Genomic DNA, 24,473 nt, shown 5'->3' on the forward strand with positions numbered 1-24,473 from the left:
AACCATAGGCAACCCAAACCGGAAGTAAACATTAACCCACCCTTTCTGAACGTTTTACGAGTTTAATAAGGTTAGAATAAAATAGAATGACATGAAACGATGATGGAAACGACAGAAAAAGACCTCGTTAACGGTAAAACTAATTTAATTAACAAAAAAAATCAATTTGAAACATTAAAATTGTTTGTTTTAGCCGTGAGGGATTCGTTAAAAAACGATGGACATTTGGGGCGAGTTAAAGCCGAATTGAGATCGGCGATTATGTCAGTGTTGAATAAAAATTGCAAAGAGGATAACGTGCCTCAATTGCCCGACGAAACGAAACTGATCAACGATTTAATACGAGAATATTTAGCGTGGAACGGATACGTTTATTCGGAACAGGTGTTAGCGGCCGAATCAAGTCAGCACTCCGAACGGCTTCCCAGAGATAATTTAGCGGCTAAATTAAACGTGGCCGACGACGAAAGAACCGCCAAAATACCCCTTTTGTATTACGTCGTCGCGGCTTTTCAAAATCAAGAAAGTGACGGATCATAAGTAAATACGTTTTTATTTATTTATGATTTCATAAAACGTAAATAAATTGCTTCAAATTGGTGTGTATTGAAACGATTAAAAATTATTAAAAAAAAAATGTGCTTTCTTATTTTCTTATCGATACGAATTTTCCATGTTTATCATTGAATACCTTTAGAATTACGTATGTAAAGAAAAAACGTTAAAAATGTACGCGTTCAGCTTATCGTTTACTTCGGTCAGTTAACGTTTAGCATTTACGCGTCAATTTTCTTAGTAATGAGTCTGCATAAAGCTGGTGAGTGTGTGAGTGTTTTTTAATAAACTTGGATACCTTTTAATTGTAAGCGAATTTAAATCAATTTTTAAATTTATTTAAATTTAAATACGTTTTTGTTATTAACATTGTCAAGTTTATGCTCTTTATCCTTTCAATTAAGTCTCAAACTACAGCTCAAATGCGTTTTGTTGAATGTCTCAAGAATTTGTTTTAGATCCAATGTTAAAAATTATTTCTTTTCTTAATATATGAGCTGGTTTAGTCCAGTTAAGTTAATACAATAAGTTACAACCTAACTCAAAAGGATCCCAACCTGAAAGCAACCCAACTCAAAAGAATCCTAACTTGACAGCAACCCAATCCAGCCCAACTCTCAAGCAACCTAATGTAAACGTAAATTCGTGAAAACAATTCAGTTAGAATATAGAGTCTGTACACAGAGTTATGAAATCCACCTACAGGCTAAGAGATGGAAGAAAAAAGCAATTTCAACTGCTGAAATTAAAGCTAGATTTTCCATGATGAAAGCAACCCATCTCTTCGAAAATTATTAAATTTTAAGAAAAAAAGTGTCCAAGAAATCCTTCAAAATTGATTTTTAAACGCCCACACTATTTATTTAAAATGATTTTGGGTTCTACAAGATTTTTTTCTCAAAATTAATCGGTGACGTTTGACATAACCTAACTTTTTATATTACCAATTTAAAATTTTTGGATCATTCTAAAGGTGATTTATTAAACAAGGACATAGTAAGTAAGAAATCACATTTATTTAGGTGAAAATTTCTATATTTTCTTTAAAAAATTTAAAAATTATTTTTCTTTTTTAAACTAACCCCATCTAACGTTAACTCCCCGTATTAAGTCGCGTTTTTGACATAACGATTACAGGTCTTATAAAATGATTAAATTTCAAGAAAAAATAAGATTAATTGAACCAAGTAATCCTTCAAAATTGATTTTTAAACACTCAAACTATCTATTTAAAGTGATTTTAGGTTCTATAAGATTTTCTTCTCCAAATTAATCGGTGACGTTTGACATAACCCAACTTTTTATATTACCAGTTTAAAATTTTTAGATCATTCTAAAGGTGATTTATTAAACAAGGACATAGTAAGTAAGAAATCACATTTATTTAGGTGAACATTTCTACATTTTTAAAAAATTTAAAATAATTTTTCTTTTTTAAACTAACCCCATCTAACGTTAACTCCCCGTATTAAGTCGCGTTTTTTGACATAACGATTACAGATCTCATAAAATGATTAAATTTCAAGAAAAATGAGATTAATTGAACCAAGTAATCCTTCAAAATTGATTTTTGAACACTCAAATTATCTATTTAAAGTGATTTTAGGTTCTACAAGATTTTTTTCTCCAAATTAATCGGTGACGTTTGATATAACTAAACTTTTTATATTATCAATTTAAAATTTTTGGATCATTTTATAGGTGATTTGTTAAACAAAGACATAGTAAGTAAGAAATCAAATTTATTTATTGATATGTGAACCCAAGAAATGACGGCAATAGGAATTTGAACTTAACATCCATTAACTATGTGGTCTTACCATACTGAACTAGGCTTTTAATTATTTTTCTTAATTAAAAGACTCCTATATCAACCCATCGATATCAACCTAACCTGGAAAGAACTCAACCCAAATGCAACCTAACTCAAACGCCCAACTTGAAAACAATCCAATTCAGAAGGAACCCAATTCAAGAGGAATCCAACCTAAAAGCAGCAAGATTTATGCTTTGGTGGTTGAGAGGCATTATTTAGCAAGATATTTTTTCATTTGCCAAATTATCATTACGTATGGTCTACTTGATTAAGGTGGAAAACATTACACGTATCTCCAAGAATTTCTTCAATCTTGATAAGTTTTCTTCCAGAAGAGACAGTTTTAAGGATCATTACTTGATTGCTACATCAAATATCTTCAAATCACTAAATTTGAAACTTAAAATATATACAAAAAAAAGTAATAAAATCGACTCAAAATAAATTAAATCCCAAGTTTTTATTTATTTCATCTCTTTTGTGTTATTACAATTGCTTCAAGGACTAATTTCTTACATAACATTTTTTCTTAACAATACTTTAATGATTTTTTGTGATTTTATTTCCAGTTCATTTTTAATCCCACCAAAAGAACATGCACAAAAAGCCCTTGGATTTCCTCGTAAAAGTGTGCCCCATTTTGGGATGGATCGGAGATTACAATGGTGAAAAAGCTGTGGCAGATTTCATCGCTGGAGTTACAGTTGGATTAACACTCATTCCCCAAACGATGGCTTACGCCGCTTTGGCCGGATTAGAACCACAAGTAAGAAATAATTTTTTTTCTACAAAATTAATTGATAAACTTAATTCTAGTATGGTTTATATTCTTCACTTTGCGGTGGAATTATTTATGCGATTTTCGGGACTGTTCCGCAACTCAGCATCGCCCCAACAGCGTTACTTTCTTTGTTAACGATGACTTATACGAGTCAAATTAGTTTTGGAAATGTTCAAGCAACAATTTTGTTATGTTTCTTTTCTGGACTCGTTGAATTACTTTGCGGGATTTTTCATTTAGGATTTTTAGTTGATTTTGTTTCAACTCCCGTTGTGGTCGGGTTAACATCGGCTGGGGCGATTCTTATCGCTTCTGCACAAATTAAAAGTGTTTTGGGGTTACAGTATCGAGCGGAAAAGTTTATCGATATTTGGAGAAAAATTTTTGAACACGTTGGGGAAACTAATTTTTACGACGCCGCTTTAAGCCTGATTTGTTGCTGCTTATTATTGTTATTAAGGGTAATTCTTTATTAAGTTTTATTTATTATTTTATTAATATCTTTTTTTTTATAGCAATTAAAAGATTTTTCTTCATCTCCTGGTGAAATGAAAAAGAATCGTCAAAGATCGTACAAAGTAATTTTATGGTTTATTTGCGTTAGTAGAAACGCTATTGTAGTTATTACTAGTTCGGTTATTGCTTATTTTTGGTGTGTTGATAATCAAAAACGTTTCACATTCTCAGGTAAATACATTTTTTTAAAACCCTTAAAATGCCCGCTATTTTAAATTTTTATTTTCCTATAAGCGCCATCTTTTGTTGGGTAGTTAAATGACAATACTTAAACGTATACAAACTAGATTGTCCCTATTAAATTGACGTTTGACGTAACCTAACTTTTTATATTATCAATTTAAAATTTTTGGATCGTTTTAAAGGTGATTTATAAAAAAAAGACATAGTAAGTAATAAATCACATTTATTTAGGTGAAAATTTCTACATTTTCTTTAAAAAATCTTTAAAACTAATTTTTCATTTTCAAACTAACCCCATCTAACGTTAATTCCCCGTATTAAGTCGCGTTTTTGACATAACGATTACAGATCTTATAAAATTATTAAATTTTAAGAAAAAAAAGTGTAATTGAGCCAAGAAATCCTTCAAAATTGATTTTTAAAGGCGCACACTATTTATTTAAAGTGATTTTAGGTTCTACAAGATTTTTTTCTTCAAATTAATCGGTGACTTTTCATATAACCTAACTTTTTATATCATCAATTTAAAGTTTTTGGATCATTTTAAAGGTGATTTATTAGACAAAGACATAGTAGGTAACAAATCACATTTATTTAGGTGAGAATTTCTACATTTTCTTTAAAAAATCTTTAAAAATAATTTATTTTTTTCATGCTAACCCATCTAACGTTAATTCCCCGTATTAAGTCGCGCTTTTGACATAACGATTACAGATCTTATAAGATAATTAAATTTTAAGAAAAAAAAGTGTAATTGAACCAAGAAATCCTTCAAAATTTATTTTTAAACACTCAAAGTATCTATTTAAAGTGATTTTAGTTTCTACAAGATTTTTTTCTTCAAATTAATCGGTGACTTTTCATATAACCTAACTTTTTATATCATCAATTTAAAGTTTTTGGATCATTTTAAAGGTGATTTATTAGACAAAGACATAGTAGGTAACAAATCACATTTATTTAGGTGAGAATTTCTACATTTTCTTTAAAAAATCTTTAAAAATAATTTATTTTTTTCATGCTAACCCATCTAACGTTAATTCCCCGTATTAAGTCGCGCTTTTGACATAACGATTACAGATCTTATAAGATAATTAAATTTTAAGAAAAAAAAGTGTAATTGAACCAAGAAATCCTTCAAAATTTATTTTTAAACACTCAAAGTATCTATTTAAAGTGATTTTAGTTTCTACAAGATTTTTTTCTTCAAATTAATCGGTGACTTTTCATATAACCTAACTTTTTATATCATCAATTTAAAGTTTTTGGATCATTTTAAAGGTGATTTATTAGACAAAGACATAGTAGGTAACAAATCACATTTATTTAGGTGAGAATTTCTACATTTTCTTTAAAAAATCTTTAAAAATAATTTATTTTTTTCATGCTAACCCCATCTAACGTTAATTCCCCGTATTAAGTCGCGCTTTTGACATAACGATTACAGATCTTATAAAATAATTAAATTTTAAGAAAAAAAAGTGTAATTGAACCAAGAAATCCTTCAAAATTGATTTTTAAACACTCAAAGTATCTATTTAAAGTGATTTTAGTTTCTACAAGATTTTTTCTTAAAATTAATCGGTGACGTTTGACATAACCCAACTTTTTATGTTCCCAATTTAAAATTTTTTGATCGTTTTAAAGGTGATTTATTAAACAAAGCGATAGTAAGTAGCAAATCACATTTATTTAGGTGAAAAATTCTACATTTTCTTTAAAAAATCTTTAAAAATATTTTTCTTTTTTAAACTATCCCCATCTAGCGTTGACAACCCGCATTAATTTATATTTTTGACATCTGTCAAATTTAATTTTGTAGGTCAAGTTCCTTCCGGATTACCAACAATATCTCTTCCGCCGTTTCAAATAACAACCAATAATCACACCTTAACTTTTCCCGAAATAATTGGAGAACTTGGAACTGCTATTTTAGTGATGCCAGCTTTAGCTATTTTGGCAAATATAGCGGTCGCCAAAAGTTTTTGTAAGTTTCTATTTAATTAATAAAAAATTTTTATGGCAATATCATTTTAGCTAAAGGAAAGGTTGTGAATGCATCCCAAGAAATGACGGCAATCGGAATTTGCAACTTAACCAGTTCGCTTTTAAGCTCGATGCCGATAAATGCTTCGTTTTCCAGAGCGGCTGTCACTAATGCAAGCGGGGTTAAAACCCCTTTTTCGGGGGTTTATTCATCAATAATTGTGTTGTTATCCCTCACCTTTTTAACGCCTTATTTTTCTTATATTCCCAAAGCTGCTTTAGCTTCAGTTATTATTTGCGCCGTTATATTTATGGTTGAAACAACGATAGCGCACCATATTTGGAAATTACATAGTAAGTCAAAACATTTTTTGAATCTAAATAAATAAATAATCTTAATTTTGTTGTAGAAATAGATATTATTCCATTAACATCAACATTTTTCGCGTGTTTATTCCTAGGAATTGAAATAGGGATCGTTATTGGGATTTTTGTCGATTTATTAATGTTGTTATTTTACATTTCAAGACCTAAATTAGAAGCACATCGAGTTATTGTAACAAAAAAAACTTTTTTTATTATTATTTTTTTTTCATTAATTTATTTTCTTTGTAGATTGAAGGAAACGAGTATTTAAAAATCGTCCCCTCTTCGTCCATTTATTACCCCTCGGCCGAATACATCCGAAATCGCATCATAAAAAGTGGGGTTTTAATCGAAAAGAATAAGGGGGGAAAAGTTGTGATTATAGATTGTTCTAGAATAAGTAAAACCGATTATACAACGGCTAAGGTAAAAAAATTAAATTAATTAATTTGATTTAATTTTTTTTTTGGTTTTAGTGTTTGGGATCTTTAGCTGATGATTTACAAAAAGGCGGAAAAACTATCGCATTTTTGAAGCTTGAGCCGCATTTAACCAAAATGTTATCGAAAACTTGTCGAAATTGCATTTTTGCCTTTACAGATGATGTTTTAGTGGAAATTTTAAAAGGTTTTTAATTAACATTAAGAATGTGTTCGCCAAAAAGTCAGCAACACCCTCTCTTTTTTGCTTCCACCTGCATTGGATTACTAGACATCATCTAGGAAATATTTTAGATATTATTATACACAAAATTTTAGAAACGTAATGTTATGGAACCAAAAATAAGCTGATTTTTTGGCATTTTTTTACGTAAAAATTGAAAATACTTTTCTTAATTCTAATTTATATTCCAGAACGAAGAAATTCCGATATTTTAAACAGTTACAAAAGCATACAAATATCAAACGGAGATTTACCAGCAATTTTCGAAACCGTCGAGTCGAAAATGTGATTTAGTTTAATAAATAAAATTCGTGGGAGAATTGATCGGTTGATTAATTTAATCAAAATCTATTTAATCCTATTAATCTTACCTTAAACTTGCATTTTTAACCTTACGGTGACGATAAATAAGGCTCATTTTCCTGCATCAGAACCAGATCGATACTCATATATAGAGTTTAGTTCGCATTTCAAACGCTGGAAATCCAACGGCGCTGGTATCGTTTGTTTATTCGTTCGATTTGTGCCGAAAATGTAAGGTTAAAAGCTGAAACGCACGCAAGTGTCGGATACAAATACGGATATAAAACGTAAGTTTTTAAATTTTCTTTTATTAACAATTATCGTGTGGTTTAAATTCAACCAAAACGTTTTTATTTCGATATAAGTTAAATTTAATCTTAAGAAATGTGTTTGTAAACGAAGACAGCTGTGACGTACAAAAAAATCGATTTTAAATGGCGGGAAATTTAATTGTTTTGAAAAAGAATTAAAAAAGAAATTGTATACAGAGGCGATCAAAAGTTTTTGAACGACTCTTTTTAAAATTCTTTGTTGAAACTAGATTAATGACGCAATTATTATTCCTCTGGTATGTCTTAAAGGACACGTCTTATTACGCACCGTTGAACGTGAAAATCTGGGTTAAACATTGCTTAATAAACGATTCGTTTCCTTGTGACCAATAAGAACTGTATGGAATTATTTTAAAAAAGGATTAGATTAAAATAATTTCTTAAGGTTATCAAGAAATTGCAAAAAAGTAAGATAAACATTTATATCAAAACGCATTTTTCATTAACATCGTTATAAATAAAATTTTTTTTTCAAAGTTGGTACTCTGAATTTTGACACATTAATTTTTAAAATAGATTGTGTGTCAGTATCGGATCAAGACGTCACATTAGATCTTACTGTGTGTTTTTAGAAGTTTATAGAAGTAATATAAAGGTAATATTAAGCTGAATTATAGGAATTACTTTATACCAAGTCCAACATAACCTTACTATTTGCAATTATATTGTATTGCAAGGGCTCTTAGAGGATGAAATACCCAAATGAAATACAACCAGAAAGGAACTCAACACGAAAACATCCCAACTCAAAAACAATACAATCTTGATTACAAAATACCAAATTATAATAGCATCATATCTCTTGGACTACAGTATTTCATCAAACATTGTCCACAAATAGAATTGATACAACAAAAATTCTTCAAATCTGGACATAGTAATATTGCTGTCTACAAAAAAACATCAGATTTTTTTGATTTTCTATGAAACCATCCGATTTTGAAACCGTTAGACTTGGTGAAACCGAAATCAACTATTTTTTTAAGCTAAAGTTCTTCTGCGCCGTTTTGGACCTAGAAAAGGGACAGAATAGTACATCGATAAATTAATTCCTACATCTGAGAGAACTCGCCAGGAGCAATGAAGTTACTCAATAATGGGTTTTAGGTCATAAAGACGTTGAGGGCAATGAAAAGGCGGACAAGTTGGCCAAAAAAGCAGCGAAGATCCCAACCCGGAGTACTTTTACAAATTCTGGAAAAAAATTTTCGATGTAGTGCATCAAAAAAGCTGATAATATACATAAAAAGATACTTTTTGCATGTAATCCAAAACAAGTGTTACAACATTTTCCTTATCTTTTGATTGCTTTGTACTATCATGAAGAGATGAAGTGAATTTCTCTTTAAAATGATGTATAATAATTATTGGGTTGGATTGGACAAATATAGAGAAAAAAAAAGTTGAAATAAAACTTAGATTTTCGTATAACGTAAAAATGGCAAAACGATGCTAATTTAAAAATTCCTGGAAGCCGTATTTATTGAAATTAAGGAATGAGATTTGTTGTAAATTAAAGCTCAAAGCTTTCTCTTTAAAATGATGTCTAATAATTGTTGGGTTGGATTGGAAAAATATTAAGAAAAAAAGTGTTGAAATACAACTTACATTTTTATATAACCTAAAAGTGTCAAAAAAAGATACTAATTTAAAAATTCCTGGAAGCCGTATTTATTGAAATTAAGGAATGAGACTTATTCTAAATTAAAGCTTAAAGCTTTCTCTTTAAAATGATGTATAATAATTATTGGGTTGGATTGGAAAAGTATTGAGAAAAAAAATGTTGGCATAAAACTTACTTTTTCGTATAACCTAAAAGTGTCAAAAAAGATGCTAATTTAAAAATTCCTGGAAGCCGTATTTATTGAAATTAAGGAATGAGACTTGTTCTAAATTAAAGCTCAAAGCTTTCTCTTTAAAATGATGTATAATAATTATTGGGTTGGATTGGAAAAATATTGAGAAAAAAAATGTTGAAATAAAACTTACATTTTTATATAACCTAAAAGTGTCAAAAAAAGATACTAATTTAAAAATTCCTGGAAGCCGTATTTATTGAAATTAAGGAATGAGACTTATTCTAAATTAAAGCTTAAAGCTTTCTCTTTAAAATGATGTATAATAATTATTGGGTTGGATTTGAAAAATATTGAGAAAGAAAATGTTGACATAAAACTTATTTTTTCGTATAACCTAAAAGTGTCAAAAAAGATGCTAATTTAAAAATTCCTGGAAGCCGTATTTATTGAAATTAAGGAATGAGACTTATTCTAAATTAAAGCTTAAAGCTTTCTCTTTAAAATGATGTATTATAATTATTGGGTTGGATTTGAAAAATATTGAGAAAAAAATTGTTGAAATAAAACTTACATTTTTATATAACCTAAAAGTGTCAAAAAAAAGATACTAATTTAAAAATTCCTGGAAGCTGTATTTATTGAAATTTAGGGATAAGACTTATTCTAAATTAAAGCTTTAAAGCTTTCTCTTTAAAATGATGTATAATAATTATTGGGTTGGATTTGAAAAATATTGAGAAAAAAAATGTTGACATAAAACTTATTTTTTCGTATAACCTAAAAGTGTCAAAAAAGATGCTAATTTAAAAATTCCTGGAAGCCGTATTTATTGAAATTAAGGAATGAGACTTATTCTAAATTAAAGCTTAAAGCTTTCTCTTTAAAATGATGTATTATAATTATTGGGTTGGATTTGAAAAATATTGAGAAAAAAATTGTTGAAATAAAACTTACATTTTTATATAACCTAAAAGTGTCAAAAAAAAGATACTAATTTAAAAATTCCTGGAAGCTGTATTTATTGAAATTTAGGGATAAGACTTATTCTAAATTAAAGCTTTAAAGCTTTCTCTTTAAAATGATGTATAATAATTATTGGGTTGGATTTGAAAAATATTGAGAAAAAAAATGTTGACATAAAACTTATTTTTTCGTATAACCTAAAAGTGTCAAAAAAGATGCTAATTTAAAAATTCCTGGAAGCCGTATTTATTGAAATTAAGGAATGAGACTTATTCTAAATTAAAGCTTAAAGCTTTCTCTTTAAAATGATGTATAATAATTATTGGGTTGGATTTGAAAAATATTGAGAAAAAAAATGTTGACATAAAACTTATTTTTTCGTATAACCTAAAAGTGTCAAAAAAGATGCTAATTTAAAAATTCCTGGAAGCCGTATTTATTGAAATTAAGGAATGAGACTTATTCTAAATTAAAGCTTAAAGCTTTCTCTTTAAAATGATGTATTATAATTATTGGGTTGGATTTGAAAAATATTGAGAAAAAAAATGTTGAAATAAAACTTACATTTTTATATAACCTAAAAGTGTCAAAAAAAAGATACTAATTTAAAAATTCCTGGAAGCCGTATTTATTGAAATTAAGGAATGAGACTTATTCTAAATTAAAGCTTAAAGCTTTCTCTTTAAAATGATGTATAATAATTATTGGGTTGGATTGGAAAAGTATTGAGAAAAAAAATGTTGGCATAAAACTTACTTTTTCGTATAACCTAAAAGTGTCAAAAAAGATGCTAATTTAAAAATTCCTGGAAGCCGTATTTATTGAAATTAAGGAATGAGACTTGTTCTAAATTAAAGCTCAAAGCTTTCTCTTTAAAATGATGTATAATAATTATTGGGTTGGATTGGAAAAATATTGAGAAAAAAAATGTTGAAATAAAACTTACATTTTTATATAACCTAAAAGTGTCAAAAAAAGATACTAATTTAAAAATTCCTGGAAGCCGTATTTATTGAAATTAAGGAATGAGACTTATTCTAAATTAAAGCTTAAAGCTTTCTCTTTAAAATGATGTATAATAATTATTGGGTTGGATTTGAAAAATATTGAGAAAGAAAATGTTGACATAAAACTTATTTTTTCGTATAACCTAAAAGTGTCAAAAAAGATGCTAATTTAAAAATTCCTGGAAGCCGTATTTATTGAAATTAAGGAATGAGACTTATTCTAAATTAAAGCTTAAAGCTTTCTCTTTAAAATGATGTATTATAATTATTGGGTTGGATTTGAAAAATATTGAGAAAAAAATTGTTGAAATAAAACTTACATTTTTATATAACCTAAAAGTGTCAAAAAAAAGATACTAATTTAAAAATTCCTGGAAGCTGTATTTATTGAAATTTAGGGATAAGACTTATTCTAAATTAAAGCTTTAAAGCTTTCTCTTTAAAATGATGTATAATAATTATTGGGTTGGATTTGAAAAATATTGAGAAAAAAAATGTTGACATAAAACTTATTTTTTCGTATAACCTAAAAGTGTCAAAAAAGATGCTAATTTAAAAATTCCTGGAAGCCGTATTTATTGAAATTAAGGAATGAGACTTATTCTAAATTAAAGCTTAAAGCTTTCTCTTTAAAATGATGTATTATAATTATTGGGTTGGATTTGAAAAATATTGAGAAAAAAAATGTTGAAATAAAACTTACATTTTTATATAACCTAAAAGTGTCAAAAAAAAGATACTAATTTAAAAATTCCTGGAAGCCGTATTTATTGAAATTAAGGAATGAGACTTGTTCTAAATTAAAGCTCAAAGCTTTCTCTTTAAAATGATGTATAATAATTATTGGGTTGGATTGGAAAAATATTGAGAAAAAAAATGTTGAAATAAAACTTACATTTTTATATAACCTAAAAGTGTCAAAAAAAGATACTAATTTAAAAATTCCTGGAAGCCGTATTTATTGAAATTAAGGAATGAGACTTATTCTAAATTAAAGCTTAAAGCTTTCTCTTTAAAATGATGTATAATAATTATTGGGTTGGATTTGAAAAATATTGAGAAAAAAAATGTTGACATAAAACTTATTTTTTCGTATAACCTAAAAGTGTCAAAAAAGATGCTAATTTAAAAATTCCTGGAAGCCGTATTTATTGAAATTAAGGAATGAGACTTATTCTAAATTAAAGCTTAAAGCTTTCTCTTTAAAATGATGTATTATAATTATTGGGTTGGATTTGAAAAATATTGAGAAAAAAAATGTTGAAATAAAACTTACATTTTTATATAACCTAAAAGTGTCAAAAAAAAGATACTAATTTAAAAATTCCTGGAAGCTGTATTTATTGAAATTTAGGGATAAGACTTATTCTAAATTAAAGCTTAAAGCTTTCTCTTTAAAATGATGTATAATAATTATTGGGTTGGATTGGAAAAATATTGAGAAAAAAACTGTTGAAATAAAACTTACATTTTTATATAACCTAAAAGTGTCAAAAAAAGATACTAATTTAAAAATTCCTGGAAGCCGTATTTATTGAAATTAAGGAATGAGACTTATTCTAAATTAAAGCTCAAAGCTTTCTCTTTAAAATGATGTATAATAATTGTTGGGTTGGATTGGAAAAATATTGAGAAAAAAAATTTTGAAATAAAACACATTTTCGTATAACCTAAAAGTGTCAAAAAAGATGCTGATTACATAATTGACGAAGCATAGAAAAGCTTGTGCCACCACTTCTTGGAACGGCGGTTTATTGCATACACTTTTCGAAGTTGATCTGCATGATCTACCGAATGCAGTAGTTGAAGGACCTAATCCTTTCACCTAATCCATAAGTTTGAAATTTTTCTTCAGTTTCAAGAGATTTTCCCTCATACACATCAAACTGCCTGGTGCCATGATAATAACTGGAAAACTGACGGTTAAGTGTTTCAAAATACGGGCGGATCTTGTATAGTTTATCCGTATTATTGTTAGAATGTTATCGTTGACATGCAGATATGATAAAACCTCCTAAAACTTGTTACGGGTCTTTGTTCGTAGGACAAGTGGTACATCCAAGTATTCAGCATTATTCCAGAAGAGTTTATAGCTTGGCAAATTGTGATAACTCATTAAGACATTTATGCCAATATCTTCTTTCAAGTTTAACATTTTATTCCTTTGGGTAGCGTACAAATTACTTTGAAAGGTAATATCTTTCACACAGTATTATTCCCTCTGGATAATGGTATCCTGGAATTTCAGTCTGTTTTTCCCGTTTTCTCCATTTTCTATCAACTTCTGCCTTGTTCTTCTTGTTGGTTCTTCTTCTTCATCTTCTATTTCTCAATCTCAATATTGTATACAGCTCTAAATGCACCGAATAGATGACTACAGTTTAAAATGAGTGTTTAAAAATGAATGTTTGTAAAATATAGTTGCCTAACTCATGTGTGACGTCACCATCGGTCCATCGAGTTGTACACCTATTCTCGGGTTGTAGCAGTCCTTTTAGAATATACCATCCTTGATAAACACCTCTTATTACCATCATTATCAGATATGATCTAAGATTTACTTAACTAATTATAATGATATCGATAACTTAAAAAAAAAAAGGTAAAATTTATTTGAAATAAACAAAAAGCAAAAATTATCACTCCACCCAAAAATAAAAAAAAAAGAAAACAAAGTTATCTTTTAGAGAGATTAAATTGAAAGTTACAACTGGAAAAATAGATTCTAAATGAATCATAGCAATTTCGCGAAAATTTTCTTCGATAAAACGAACTTAATAATGCAAATAGCGTCGTAAAAATTTAATAAACAACGGTCAATTGATAATTTTATCAATAATTTTTTTGTTGCGGACGTGATTTAAATACTCGATACGATTTTAATACTCGGCGTCGATTTTATTCTGCGCAAAATCTCGCCCCCCGCGGGTATAAAAATCGAAAACGGAAGAAGAAACGGTTTCAGTCGTTTTTTACGCTTAAAAAGTGAGAACTACTTTTAAATTTATTCGTCGTGTGCTTCTTATTTTTCGGTGAGTTCGAACACAATTTTGTCTTAGTTAGTTTTTCTCGATCTCTTCGAATAACGTTCGGGCTATTTGAAAGTTTAACGCGCGATTATTATTCAGTGTCAAGGTCACTAAAAATTTCTTTTTTGCTTAATTGAGATTGTCAGTGATTAAGTTTTGAATAAATAAGAAATAATTGGTTGGGGTGTTTATCGAAGAATTGTTTATTCATTTATATGTTATTCGAGATGGGTTTTAATAATAATTTCTAGACTAAACAAGACTTGTTTACTTAAGAATTTTAATATTAAGATTCTGTGATAATATTACTTTGAAATTGATTGATTTTATATATATAAATTAATATTTTTTGAAATTAGCGGGTTCTCGGTTTTAGTTTTAATATATTTCATTAGATGGCGTTTAGGGTCAATTTAAAAATCACATCAATTTTTTAATTGCTTGTTTTTTTTTCAAATCAACTGGTGTTTAGTACATATCTATAATTATTTATATTGTTAAATATTTCTTTCCCAAGGTCATTCACCTCAATAAACAAACCTGACCTGGCACAATATTTCAAGAATACCTTAACATTACATACTTTCGGTTATTGACCTTACTGATTCTATAAATAATATTGTATATACAGGGTGATTCAAAAAACCGCTGACAGACTTCTAGAGTAGATAATACAAGAAAAACTAAGATGAATAGTCTTATACAGGGTGTCCCGCAACGATTGTACAAAACTGCATCAGCGTATTCTATGATCAAAAATCAACAAAAAAAGCCTAATAAACATAGGTCCGAAAATGGACCATTTTCGAGATATTCAAAGATTTAGTTTCATAAGTTGATATTGTTAACATCATGAATTTAAATTTGTTTTTATAATAATTAAGTCGTTACTATGATTACGATAAGTTGTCTAATCAAAAAAAAATAATAATACTTGACGAAATTATTATTTTACTATTTAATTTAATAAAACTATTAAGTATGGCTCCTATTAATTACTCCAAGGAAGAGATGGCGGATATGGTGTATTGTTACGGACTAGCTGATGGAAGTGCGTCGTTAGCAGCTCGTCATTACGCGCAAAGGTTCCCGAACAGACGATTGCCTAATAGTCACACCTTTAGCAGACTATTTCTCAGATTAAAAGAAACGGGAAGCGTAACCCACAGACATTCCACGGAGAGACATTACACAAGGCCGGTGGAATTAGAAGAAGCAGTTTTGAGAAGAGTCGATGAAAATGCCTCAACCAGCATTAGAAGAATTTCTGCACAAGAAAACATTAACAAAACAACCGTTCACCGCATTTTAAGGGAGCAGTTGCTTTATCCTTATCATTACAACACCGTTCAAGCTCTAACAGAAAATGATGGCGAAAAAGAGAGATTTTTTGTAGGTGGGCCATACAGGAAGTGGTAGTAAACGTCGACTTTCCCATAAACATTGTATTTACGGATAAAGCAACATTTACTCAAAGCGGAATTTTTAATATTCATAATGCGCACGTTTGGAGCGATGAAAATCCCCATGCAATACTAGAAACTCATCATCAGTGGCGATTCAGTGTTAATGTATGGGCTGGAGTTATAGGTGATCAGTTATTAGGTCCATTTTTTCTTTCAAAGAGATTGACAGCCGATGCCTACATACATTTTTTACAAAATGACCTTACAGAGGCATTTGATGAATTACCTCAACAAATTCTAGCAGATTGCTACTTTATGCACGATGGAGCATCAGCACATTATGCACGCGCTACTCGAGCATACTTAAATAACAGATTTGGCAATAAGTGGATTGGCCGAGGATGGCCACCTCGTTCACCAGATTTAAATCCGTTAGATTTTTGGTTTTGGGGACATTTAAAACAAATTGTTTATGCTGAAGACGTTCAAAATGTGCAGGATTTGAAGAATAAAATTAGTAACGCATTTGACACAGTAAAACAAATTCCTGGTATCTTTGAACGCATTAGAAGTTCATTTAGAAAACGTATCCGTTTGTGTTTAGAAGTAAATGGTGCGCATATTGAACATTTATTATGACAGGAATCTTTTCCAATTTGTTAAATATTCGTTGTTTTTATGCTGGTTGAACGATTTTCTTCGACAATCTTTGTTACTTGTTTTGTTAAATTATTAATGAACTGTATTAATTAACTTAATATTATCTTATTATTTATTAAACTTTGTCTTAACCATCGTAACCATGATAATCATATAATTACTACATCTAAATCGTTAGAATTAATGATGTTTACAATAGGTCAGCTTATGAAACTAAAACTTTGAATATCTCGAAATTGGTCCATTTTCGGACCTATGTTTATTAGACTTTTCTTGTCTGTTTTCGATCAGAGAATACGCTGATGCAGTATTGTACAATCGTTGTGGGACACCCTGTATATACACAGTGTTTCGGTGACTCGGGGAACAAATTTAACCATATATACTAGAGTGAAAATGATAACGATTCATGTAAAAAAAATTAGTAAAAGTCTTCAAATTTCAAAGATACAGGCCATAAAAGTTAGGAAATTTTAACACATTTTTCCAAATATCTTAAACACTATTTACAGTAAAGCGTTGAAATTTGGTACAGTGTAAGTCAATGTCATGTAAAATCGTTGGGCAATTTATGAATTGGATCGGTCATCGGGAACAATGCTATACAGAATGTTCCTAAAGTTTGTTTGTTCAGAACTTTTTTATTCTATCATAACCGTACATTTATGTTTGCAGTTTCTAATAGCAAATTTAATTTATCAATATTCTGCACCACCCAATATTCTGGTGGTTTTTATCAATATTCTCTAAGAGTGATAAAAGTTTCTAAACTAAATTTACTATTAGAAACTGCAAAAATAAATGTAGGGTTATGATAGAATAAAAAAGTTCTGAGCAAACAAAGTTTAGGAACAGCCTGTATAGCACTGTTCCCGCGTACCGATCCAACTCAAAAATTGCCTAATGATTTTACGTGATATTAGTTTACACTGTACCAAATTTCAACGCTTTATCATAAATAGTGTTTAAGATATTTAGAAAAATGTGTTAAAATTTCATAACTTTGATGGCCTGTATCTTTGCAATTTGAGGACCTTTACTAATTTTTTTTACATGAATCGTCATCATTTTCACTCTAGTATACTAGGTTACATTTGTTCCCCGAGTCACCGAAACACCTGTATATTAATTGGTGTTATTTAGTTAGTACTAGATCCTAGTAAGTGCACAACTTCCATAGTTAGCTATAATGAAAAAAATGTAGCATATTTTATTTTTTTTACGCTAAAACTATAATTTCGTAAATAATTGAAATAGGACATTTATGTTCATTAACATTCTTTTTTGGTGATTGGATTAGCTATCATATGGTGAGCTAATAAATCACCCTGTATATACAGGGTGTATCTGAATGACTGCAACAAATTTCAAGGGGTGATTCTTTAGTGAATTTTAAGGGTACTTTGATATATGAACCATGGGCGAGTTCGGCTCCCCTAAGGAGCTACACCCCCTCCAAAAATTTTGGTTTAACTTTTTTTCTCAAAAACCATAAACGCTAGGAAAATGAAATTTGGGGAATATGTTTAACTCATAATAGGGCACGTTTTGACCCTGTTTGTATTTTCAACCTACTCTTCTAAGTTACTAAACATAACCACCCCCGTTCAATTTTTGTCTAGATTTTTGTTATGACGATGATAAATACATTGGAAATATTTTATTTAGATAGATGACAATATTCTAAAACTTTTTTGCCTCTCTGATGTTCTTCGAAAAGTTAACAGTTTCTGAGAAAAAAAATTAATTAAGCAAACACTAACTGTTAAGATGTAGGGTTGTTAATCAAAAGTTGGAATGAATTTTTAATGAAAATATTTACAATCTTTGTCAGAAATATTTTTGACGTTTAAATATCAGTGGTTTTCTTACTATTATTATTGTTTTATTTAATATTGTGAAACGTCGAGTGAACAAGCGTAAATGCGATAGAACTTATTTGAAAAACAATGGTAATAGTAAGAAAAACACTGACATTTAAACGTCAAAAATATTTCTGACAAAGATTACAAAGCCTACTAAGATTTTTTCAATAAAAATTCATTCCAACTTTTGATCAACAACCTCGTTGTTTAACGGGCAGTGTTTGCTTTATTATTTTTTTTTTTCAAAAATTAGTCATTTTTGGAAAAATTTTAGAGAGACAAAAAAGTTTTAGGATAATTTCATCTATCTATGTAATTTTTTTTTAAATGTATTTACCATCTACATAAAAAAATCTAGGCATAAATTGAACGGGGGTGGTTACGTTTAGTAGTTTAGAGGGGTAGCTTGAAAGTACAAATAGGGTCAAAACGTGCCTTATTATGAGTTAAACATATTCCCCAAATTTCATTTTCCTAGCGTTTATGGTTTTTGAGAAAAAAAAAATTAAACCAAAATTTTTGGAGGAGTGTAGCTCCTTAGGGGAGCCGAACTCGCCCATGGTTCATATATCAAAGTACCCTTAAAATTCACTAAAGAATCACCTCTAGAAGTTTGTTGCAGTCATTCAGATACACCCTGTATATCTCTCATAGTTTCTGACATTACCTAATACACCCCCGGGCCTTACTAAATATCGTTATATATAAAATATATCTCCTTAGTCATTGCCTCAGATGAGAGGTCAATATCATCTTTAATACCTTCGATTATCTTTTCTGATATTAAAATCTTTCTTGATAAGTCGGAAAATTGTACAACAACCTCAATATCATTCATGATATTTCTAAATATCATCCTTGATATCTCTCAACATCATTTTACTTCAACATTGGTAATTAAATACATTTTAGTCTTGGTTATCTCTGACACAAACATTAAAAAACAACATCTAGAAGATGTGTTAATGACTAAAAAAATAAATCTAAACAAATATGGGAATGTGAAGATAATAACAATTTTTTAATGAATTTACTTAATAATTAATTTTTAGCATAACTTATATGATTGTTCTTAGAATACCATCGATAAAACAATTATTACTGATTAATGCACTCCAATAATATACAACCAATCAGAGTAACGATCGTTTAAAATTTCGACCAATAACGTAATTTTTTAAGTGGATAAAAGTTACCTAGGTTTTTCAACTGAATAAATCACACGTGATATTTTATAACTGATAAAAACGCGACTACCTTATACAGGGTGATTCACATAAGAACCCACACAGAGCAGGAACATGTATAGGACAATAAATTAAGATGATTTAACGCAACTTATCTCTATACCAAGTTGTACCTCTGAGAAGTTATAGGCTTTCAAAGTTGGGTCTTAAATTTTTAAAACATTGAATATCTTCGTAATACATTAAGCTAGAAAAACCAAATTTGGTATACGTTATGAGTGTACCGAGGATATTAATTGATAGCAAGTTGAGTTTATTTTTAATTCATTCAAGTTTTGTTACCCTTTGGAAATAACTCGAAATCAAAAGCATTAGAGAGTTTGCGGTAGTACATTTTTCCTTATAAAAATTGCCGTTATGATTTTTAAGGTTAGTTTTCGCTAAATTTATACCGTATAGTAACGCCATTTTCCCGAAATAACGGAGCCAATCACAATTTAATTCTTATGAGTCGCTCATGTCCTTTATAAATAAGATGTCATAAGATGTCATATGTCATTATAGCACAGATAATTGCCGTGTGTAAGAAGTTTTTGTTACCTTTTGAGTTCTTCATTCGCACAGACAATGCAATTCCATGCACAATGCACGTCTAAACCAACAAACTCTAGAGAAAGTGAGACGCAAAAAAGGAAACGTTTTAGATTCTCTGATGCAGATAGATTAAAATGTATTAAAGAATTATACTGCATTTTAGCTGCAGATGACCTTATAACAGAAGAAGAAGTATGGATTCAACTTCATGATGCTTTAATGTATGATAATTCCAGTAGGTTTAAGTCATGCAGCCTTAGGTTACTGAAGGACCACATAGTAGATCAAGTTGCAAAGTCTCGCAAGTACGGTTCTCAGGAGGCGACAGAATCTGGGAAAGAACGCTTACAAACGCCATGGGGTGACTGCATGAAAGACCTGATAATCGTGTGGGATAACTATCAGAAATTAGCAGATAGTGCTAATAAAGGTCCCAAATCAAAAAAAGAATCTGCTTCGCAACAGAGAGACATGGAGCTGGCTAAGAAAATACGAGGTGCACCAAAGGGAACGAATGAGAGCTGTTCATTAGATGAAGAAGAAATTAATGATGGAGAATGCAGTAATACTTCTTTTACTTTGGAATTTTCTGAAAAGAATACTCCTACTTCTTCTCTAGGTATCACTAAGAAAAGGAAAAAGAAAGAAGTTATTCCTAGTGTATATGTATATTTGGCCGAAAAAGCAAGGTTGGAAAATGATTTAAAAAAAGAAGAGTTAAAATTACAACAGCAGCAACATGCTGACCAAGTGCACTTACAAAAAGAAAGCCTTCGATTTAAAAAGGCTAAACAAGAATTCGAAAAAGTTAGGTGGGAGAAAGAAGCCCGGCAGAAAGACGCCGAAATAGAAAAAAATAATTTACTAATAAGCTATCAAATAGTTATTAGTAGGTAAATAAATAAGTTGGCATACATAAGTTGTGTAAACTTTATTAATTATTCGTTCAACACATCTTTTATGTACAGGGTAGTTATATAATTTACTGTGGAAGTGATTTTTAAGATACTGAAAGGTTTCATCTAGAAATCGATTGTGGTTATGTCTTCATTTAATAACCAATAGATTTCCACAAGCTTCATGTACCAGGTGGTCAAATAAGAAAGTCAGGAAACTTCTTTATATTCATCCACAGAATGTGTTCCGGCACAGTATGACACTTATAACAGTTATTTACTGTAGAAAGTATTCCAATAATGACGGAGGTTCTACATCAAAATAAGTCGAAGTTACACTGCCATACAAGCATGTATGGGCATTCGTTAAAAGTGCTGCAACAAGATAGTACTTTCCAACAGGTTGTAAATACAATTTCTGATTTTTTTTGAAATCTAGATAGGCAAATTGTTGCCCAAGTTTTCCGAAGCTCCATTCCACACATTGCCGAACTTTGGACATTTCTCGATTGGACATTTCTGACTATGTAGTGCTAGAATAGGGCCGTATTAATTGTTTCTTTAAAGGGTACCCTTCATCACCATAAATACAATATGGATTACAGTATAGCTGTAATTGATCTAGTATAAGGGTATCCTTCAAAATGAAAGCATCATGCCTTCGACCTGGATATAGCATGCTCATATGGATAACAATCCCATTTAGCAATGTAATACATTGAAATTTCATGCAATGGAGACGTTTATGTCCACTATACATCTCTTTTTGATTTATTGTGGGTCTACATATTGCTCGAGCAGTTCCATCAATAAATCCAATGCAGTTTATTAAAGGAGCGCCCTTAGCATGTACCATTCTGGCCAATTCTCGCCAATTCGCCTAACGTAACGAAAATACACTACCGCAAACTCTCTATTATCTTTTGATTTTGATTGAGAGTTATTTCCATATGGTAACAAAACTTTCGTGTAAAAATAAAATTATCCGATTAAAAGTCAAGCTCTTGTGTATTTACCCCCGATTAAAATCGACCACATTTAATTATTTTGTTTATCCTTTTTTTTTCAGATTTACCAAAACTGAAGAAACAAAACATGGCCAAAGAAAAACGAATCCTATTAAAATTTTTATACCAACGTTTTCCAATCGTTCAATGGGCACCAAAATACAACACATCGAACTTAACCAGTGATATAATAGCGGGAATAACCGTGGGATTAACCGTGATGCCCCAAAGTTTGGCGTACGCCACATTAGGAGGATTGGAACCACAAGTGAAACATTCAATTTTTTTAAATAATAAATTCTTTTATTAAAATTTTTTTAGTACGGTTTATACTCAGCGTTTATGGGTTGTTTCATTTACGCAATATTCGGCGGTTGTAAAGATATAACAATAGGTCCAACGGCGCTTATGGCATTAATGACCTATCAACAAATCGCAAATAGAAGCGTGGATTACGCGGTGTTATTGTGTTTCATTTGCGGATTAGTCCAATTATTTATGGCGGTTTTAAATTTGGGAGTTTTAGTCGATTTTATATCGATTCCCGTTACCGTTGGATTTACCTCAGCTACTTCAGTAATAATTGCGGCGTCTCAATTAAAAGGATTATTCGGATTGAAATACACCTCATCCGGATTTATCGATACCGTTTCGAAAACGTTTCAAAACATTCATAACACAAGATATCCAGATTTATTATTGGGAATAATTTGTATTATTATTTTATTACTTTTACGAGTCGGTATATTAAATGAATTTGTTTGAGTTACTTTTTTTTGTTTTATAAACTGCTTTGTTTTAGAAACTCAAAGAATTTAAGTTTTATGGTAATGATGAAAAACCGACGAAGACGCAAAAGTATTTGTCGAAATTTATTTGGTTGTTTGCGACCTCCAGGAACGCTTTGGTTGTTATTTTTTCTTCTTTAGCGGCTTTTTTGTATGAAACTAAAGGGAGTGGATCTCCGTTTTTGTTAACGGGGAATGTAAAAGCTGGATTACCGCCGTTTAAGCTCCCCCCGTTTGAAACTAGCTTTAATAATCAAACGGTTGAATTTTCGGGGATGTTATCCGATTTAGGAGCTTCCATGATTCTCGTTCCCGTCATTTCAGTTTTGGGGAATGTTGCGATCGCTAAAGCTTTCGGTAATTCATTTAATTTAATTAAAAAACACTAAAAATTAAATCATTTTTTTTAAGCAAGTGGACAACAAATTGACGCAACCCAAGAACTTTTAACATTATCGTTATGTAACATTTTTGGCTCATTCTTTAGCTCAATGCCAGTAACGGGGTCTTTTTCGCGATCGGCTGTGAATCACGCCAGTGGGGTACAAACACCTTTAGGAGGCGTTTTTACAGGTATTACCTGTAAAAATAAAATTTTTTTAATCAACAATTTCATTTTAGGGATAATGGTGTTATTAGCTTTGAGCTTTTTAACTCCATACTTCTCATTCATCCCGAAAACTTCGTTAGCGGCCGTTATAATTTGCGCTGTTATCTTTATGATTGAATATGAAGTCGTTAAACCGATGTGGAGGTCGAATAAAAAGGATTTAATTCCAACGTTCGCCACGTTTTTGTTGTGTTTAATCGTTGGTGTTGAACTAGGAATCTTAATTGGGGTCTCAATCAATTTAATTTTTTTGTTGTACCCATCCGCGAGGCCAAAATGCACCGTGGATATTTTAAGGTCACCAACAGGAAACGAATATATCTTAATAACACCTGGTTACAGCCTATATTTTCCTTCAATCGATTTTATTAAATCAAACATCGCCAAACAAGCTTTTAATTCGCCACATCTCCCGGTGGTTCTCGATTGTCGATTCGTACAAAGTAATTTGCTTTAAATTATTTAATTCTTATTAATTATTTGTTTGCAGATATCGATTTTACAGCCGCTAAAGGGATAGCAAACTTAATCAAGGAGTTTTCGTTAAGAAATCAACGAATTCTTTTCTTAAACCCCAGCGAGGAATTTATTTTGGTTTATAGAGGGGTTATCCATAAAGATTTCCAATACATTTCTTCCAATGAGGAGTTACAAAACGTTTTAGAAGGTGAATTACCATTAATGACCAATTTGTGGAGTTAATTTGTGTTGTTTTAGATAATGGACCATCAGAGAATGACAATTTGTTGACGAATGGGGTTACGATTGAATTGAAGGAAATTTTGTCTGGAAATCATGAAAATAGTGATAAAAAATAATTAATTTATTGTATTTTTTATAATCCAGTATTTGTAAAAGCATATTTTAAAAAATAAATAAAAATAGGGCGACATCTATCGTTTAATGGAGTAAACTCAAAAATAAACGAGTTCGAAGTTTCTCCGTTAGCGTCAGGTAGCGCTGTAATCAGTTTGTTTTGATTTCGTTTAATTCTAAAATTTGATTAAAAAGTGGTTTATTTTCGAGTTTTGTGGCGATATTAAGTACCAAGTTATTAGGAACCTAACCTTCTTATTCTAGATCCTGAAGAAAAGAAGAACCCTACAATGAGTTCAAATGCGTTGTGGAAGGCTGCAAATCAAATCTCATCCACCAAGGATT

The 24,473-nt window shown here is 30.0% G+C and overlaps 3 protein-coding genes across 5 annotated transcripts; all 3 read left to right on the forward strand.

Annotated features, from left to right (window-relative positions):
* Positions 1–14: 14 nt before the first annotated feature.
* On the forward strand, positions 15–631 carry LOC111417180 (centrosomal protein 20-like). Its single transcript, XM_023049385.2, has 2 exons — positions 15–133; positions 194–631. The coding sequence occupies exons 1-2, from the start codon at positions 100–102 to the stop codon at positions 538–540; spliced, it is 381 nt and encodes a 126-aa protein (XP_022905153.1). The 5' UTR covers positions 15–99; the 3' UTR covers positions 541–631.
* Positions 632–716: 85 nt separating this feature from the next.
* On the forward strand, positions 717–7,188 carry LOC111417157 (sodium-independent sulfate anion transporter-like). Of its 3 annotated transcripts, none has more exons than XM_071195801.1 (10): positions 717–862; positions 2,941–3,137; positions 3,188–3,613; positions 3,668–3,839; positions 5,674–5,838; positions 5,889–6,191; positions 6,248–6,393; positions 6,453–6,629; positions 6,680–6,830; positions 7,058–7,188. In XM_071195801.1, exons 2-10 carry the CDS (start codon positions 2,967–2,969, stop codon positions 7,153–7,155), a joined length of 1,809 nt encoding a protein of 602 aa, XP_071051902.1. In that variant the 5' UTR covers positions 717–862; positions 2,941–2,966; the 3' UTR covers positions 7,156–7,188. The 3 variants fall into 3 exon arrangements, with proteins under 3 accessions (XP_071051902.1, XP_071051904.1, XP_071051903.1); XM_071195803.1 differs by having other exon boundaries at positions 717–817; XM_071195802.1 differs by lacking the exon at positions 717–862 and adding an exon at positions 903–1,917.
* An 84-nt stretch (positions 7,189–7,272) lies between these two features.
* On the forward strand, positions 7,273–24,284 carry LOC139429745 (sodium-independent sulfate anion transporter-like). Its single transcript, XM_071195800.1, has 8 exons — positions 7,273–7,456; positions 21,977–22,182; positions 22,236–22,652; positions 22,717–23,059; positions 23,114–23,275; positions 23,324–23,755; positions 23,803–23,979; positions 24,030–24,284. The coding sequence occupies exons 2-8, from the start codon at positions 22,003–22,005 to the stop codon at positions 24,128–24,130; spliced, it is 1,812 nt and encodes a 603-aa protein (XP_071051901.1). The 5' UTR covers positions 7,273–7,456; positions 21,977–22,002; the 3' UTR covers positions 24,131–24,284.
* Positions 24,285–24,473: the final 189 nt, after the last annotated feature.

The sequence above is a fragment of the Onthophagus taurus genome, chromosome 5 (genome assembly GCF_036711975.1).
Source record: "Onthophagus taurus isolate NC chromosome 5, IU_Otau_3.0, whole genome shotgun sequence".
NCBI lineage: Eukaryota > Metazoa > Arthropoda > Insecta > Coleoptera > Scarabaeidae > Onthophagus > Onthophagus taurus.

Coding starts and splice junctions, on each gene's coding strand:
- LOC111417180 (XM_023049385.2), top strand. CDS start 100: ATGATGGAAACGACAGAAAAAGACCTCGTTAACG. Junction 134..193: donor AGAAAAAGACCTCGTTAACG/GTAAAACTAATT, acceptor TGTTTGTTTTAG/CCGTGAGGGATTCGTTAAAA.
- LOC139429745 (XM_071195800.1), top strand. CDS start 22,003: ATGGCCAAAGAAAAACGAATCCTATTAAAATTTTTATACCAACGTTTT. Junction 22,653..22,716: donor TTATTTTATTACTTTTACGA/GTCGGTATATTA, acceptor GCTTTGTTTTAG/AAACTCAAAGAATTTAAGTT. Junction 23,276..23,323: donor TTTAGGAGGCGTTTTTACAG/GTATTACCTGTA, acceptor ATTTCATTTTAG/GGATAATGGTGTTATTAGCT.
- LOC111417157 (XM_071195801.1), top strand. CDS start 2,967: ATGCACAAAAAGCCCTTGGATTTCCTCGTAAAAGTGTGCCCCATTTTG. Junction 3,614..3,667: donor GCTTATTATTGTTATTAAGG/GTAATTCTTTAT, acceptor TTTTTTTTATAG/CAATTAAAAGATTTTTCTTC. Junction 6,192..6,247: donor CCATATTTGGAAATTACATA/GTAAGTCAAAAC, acceptor ATTTTGTTGTAG/AAATAGATATTATTCCATTA.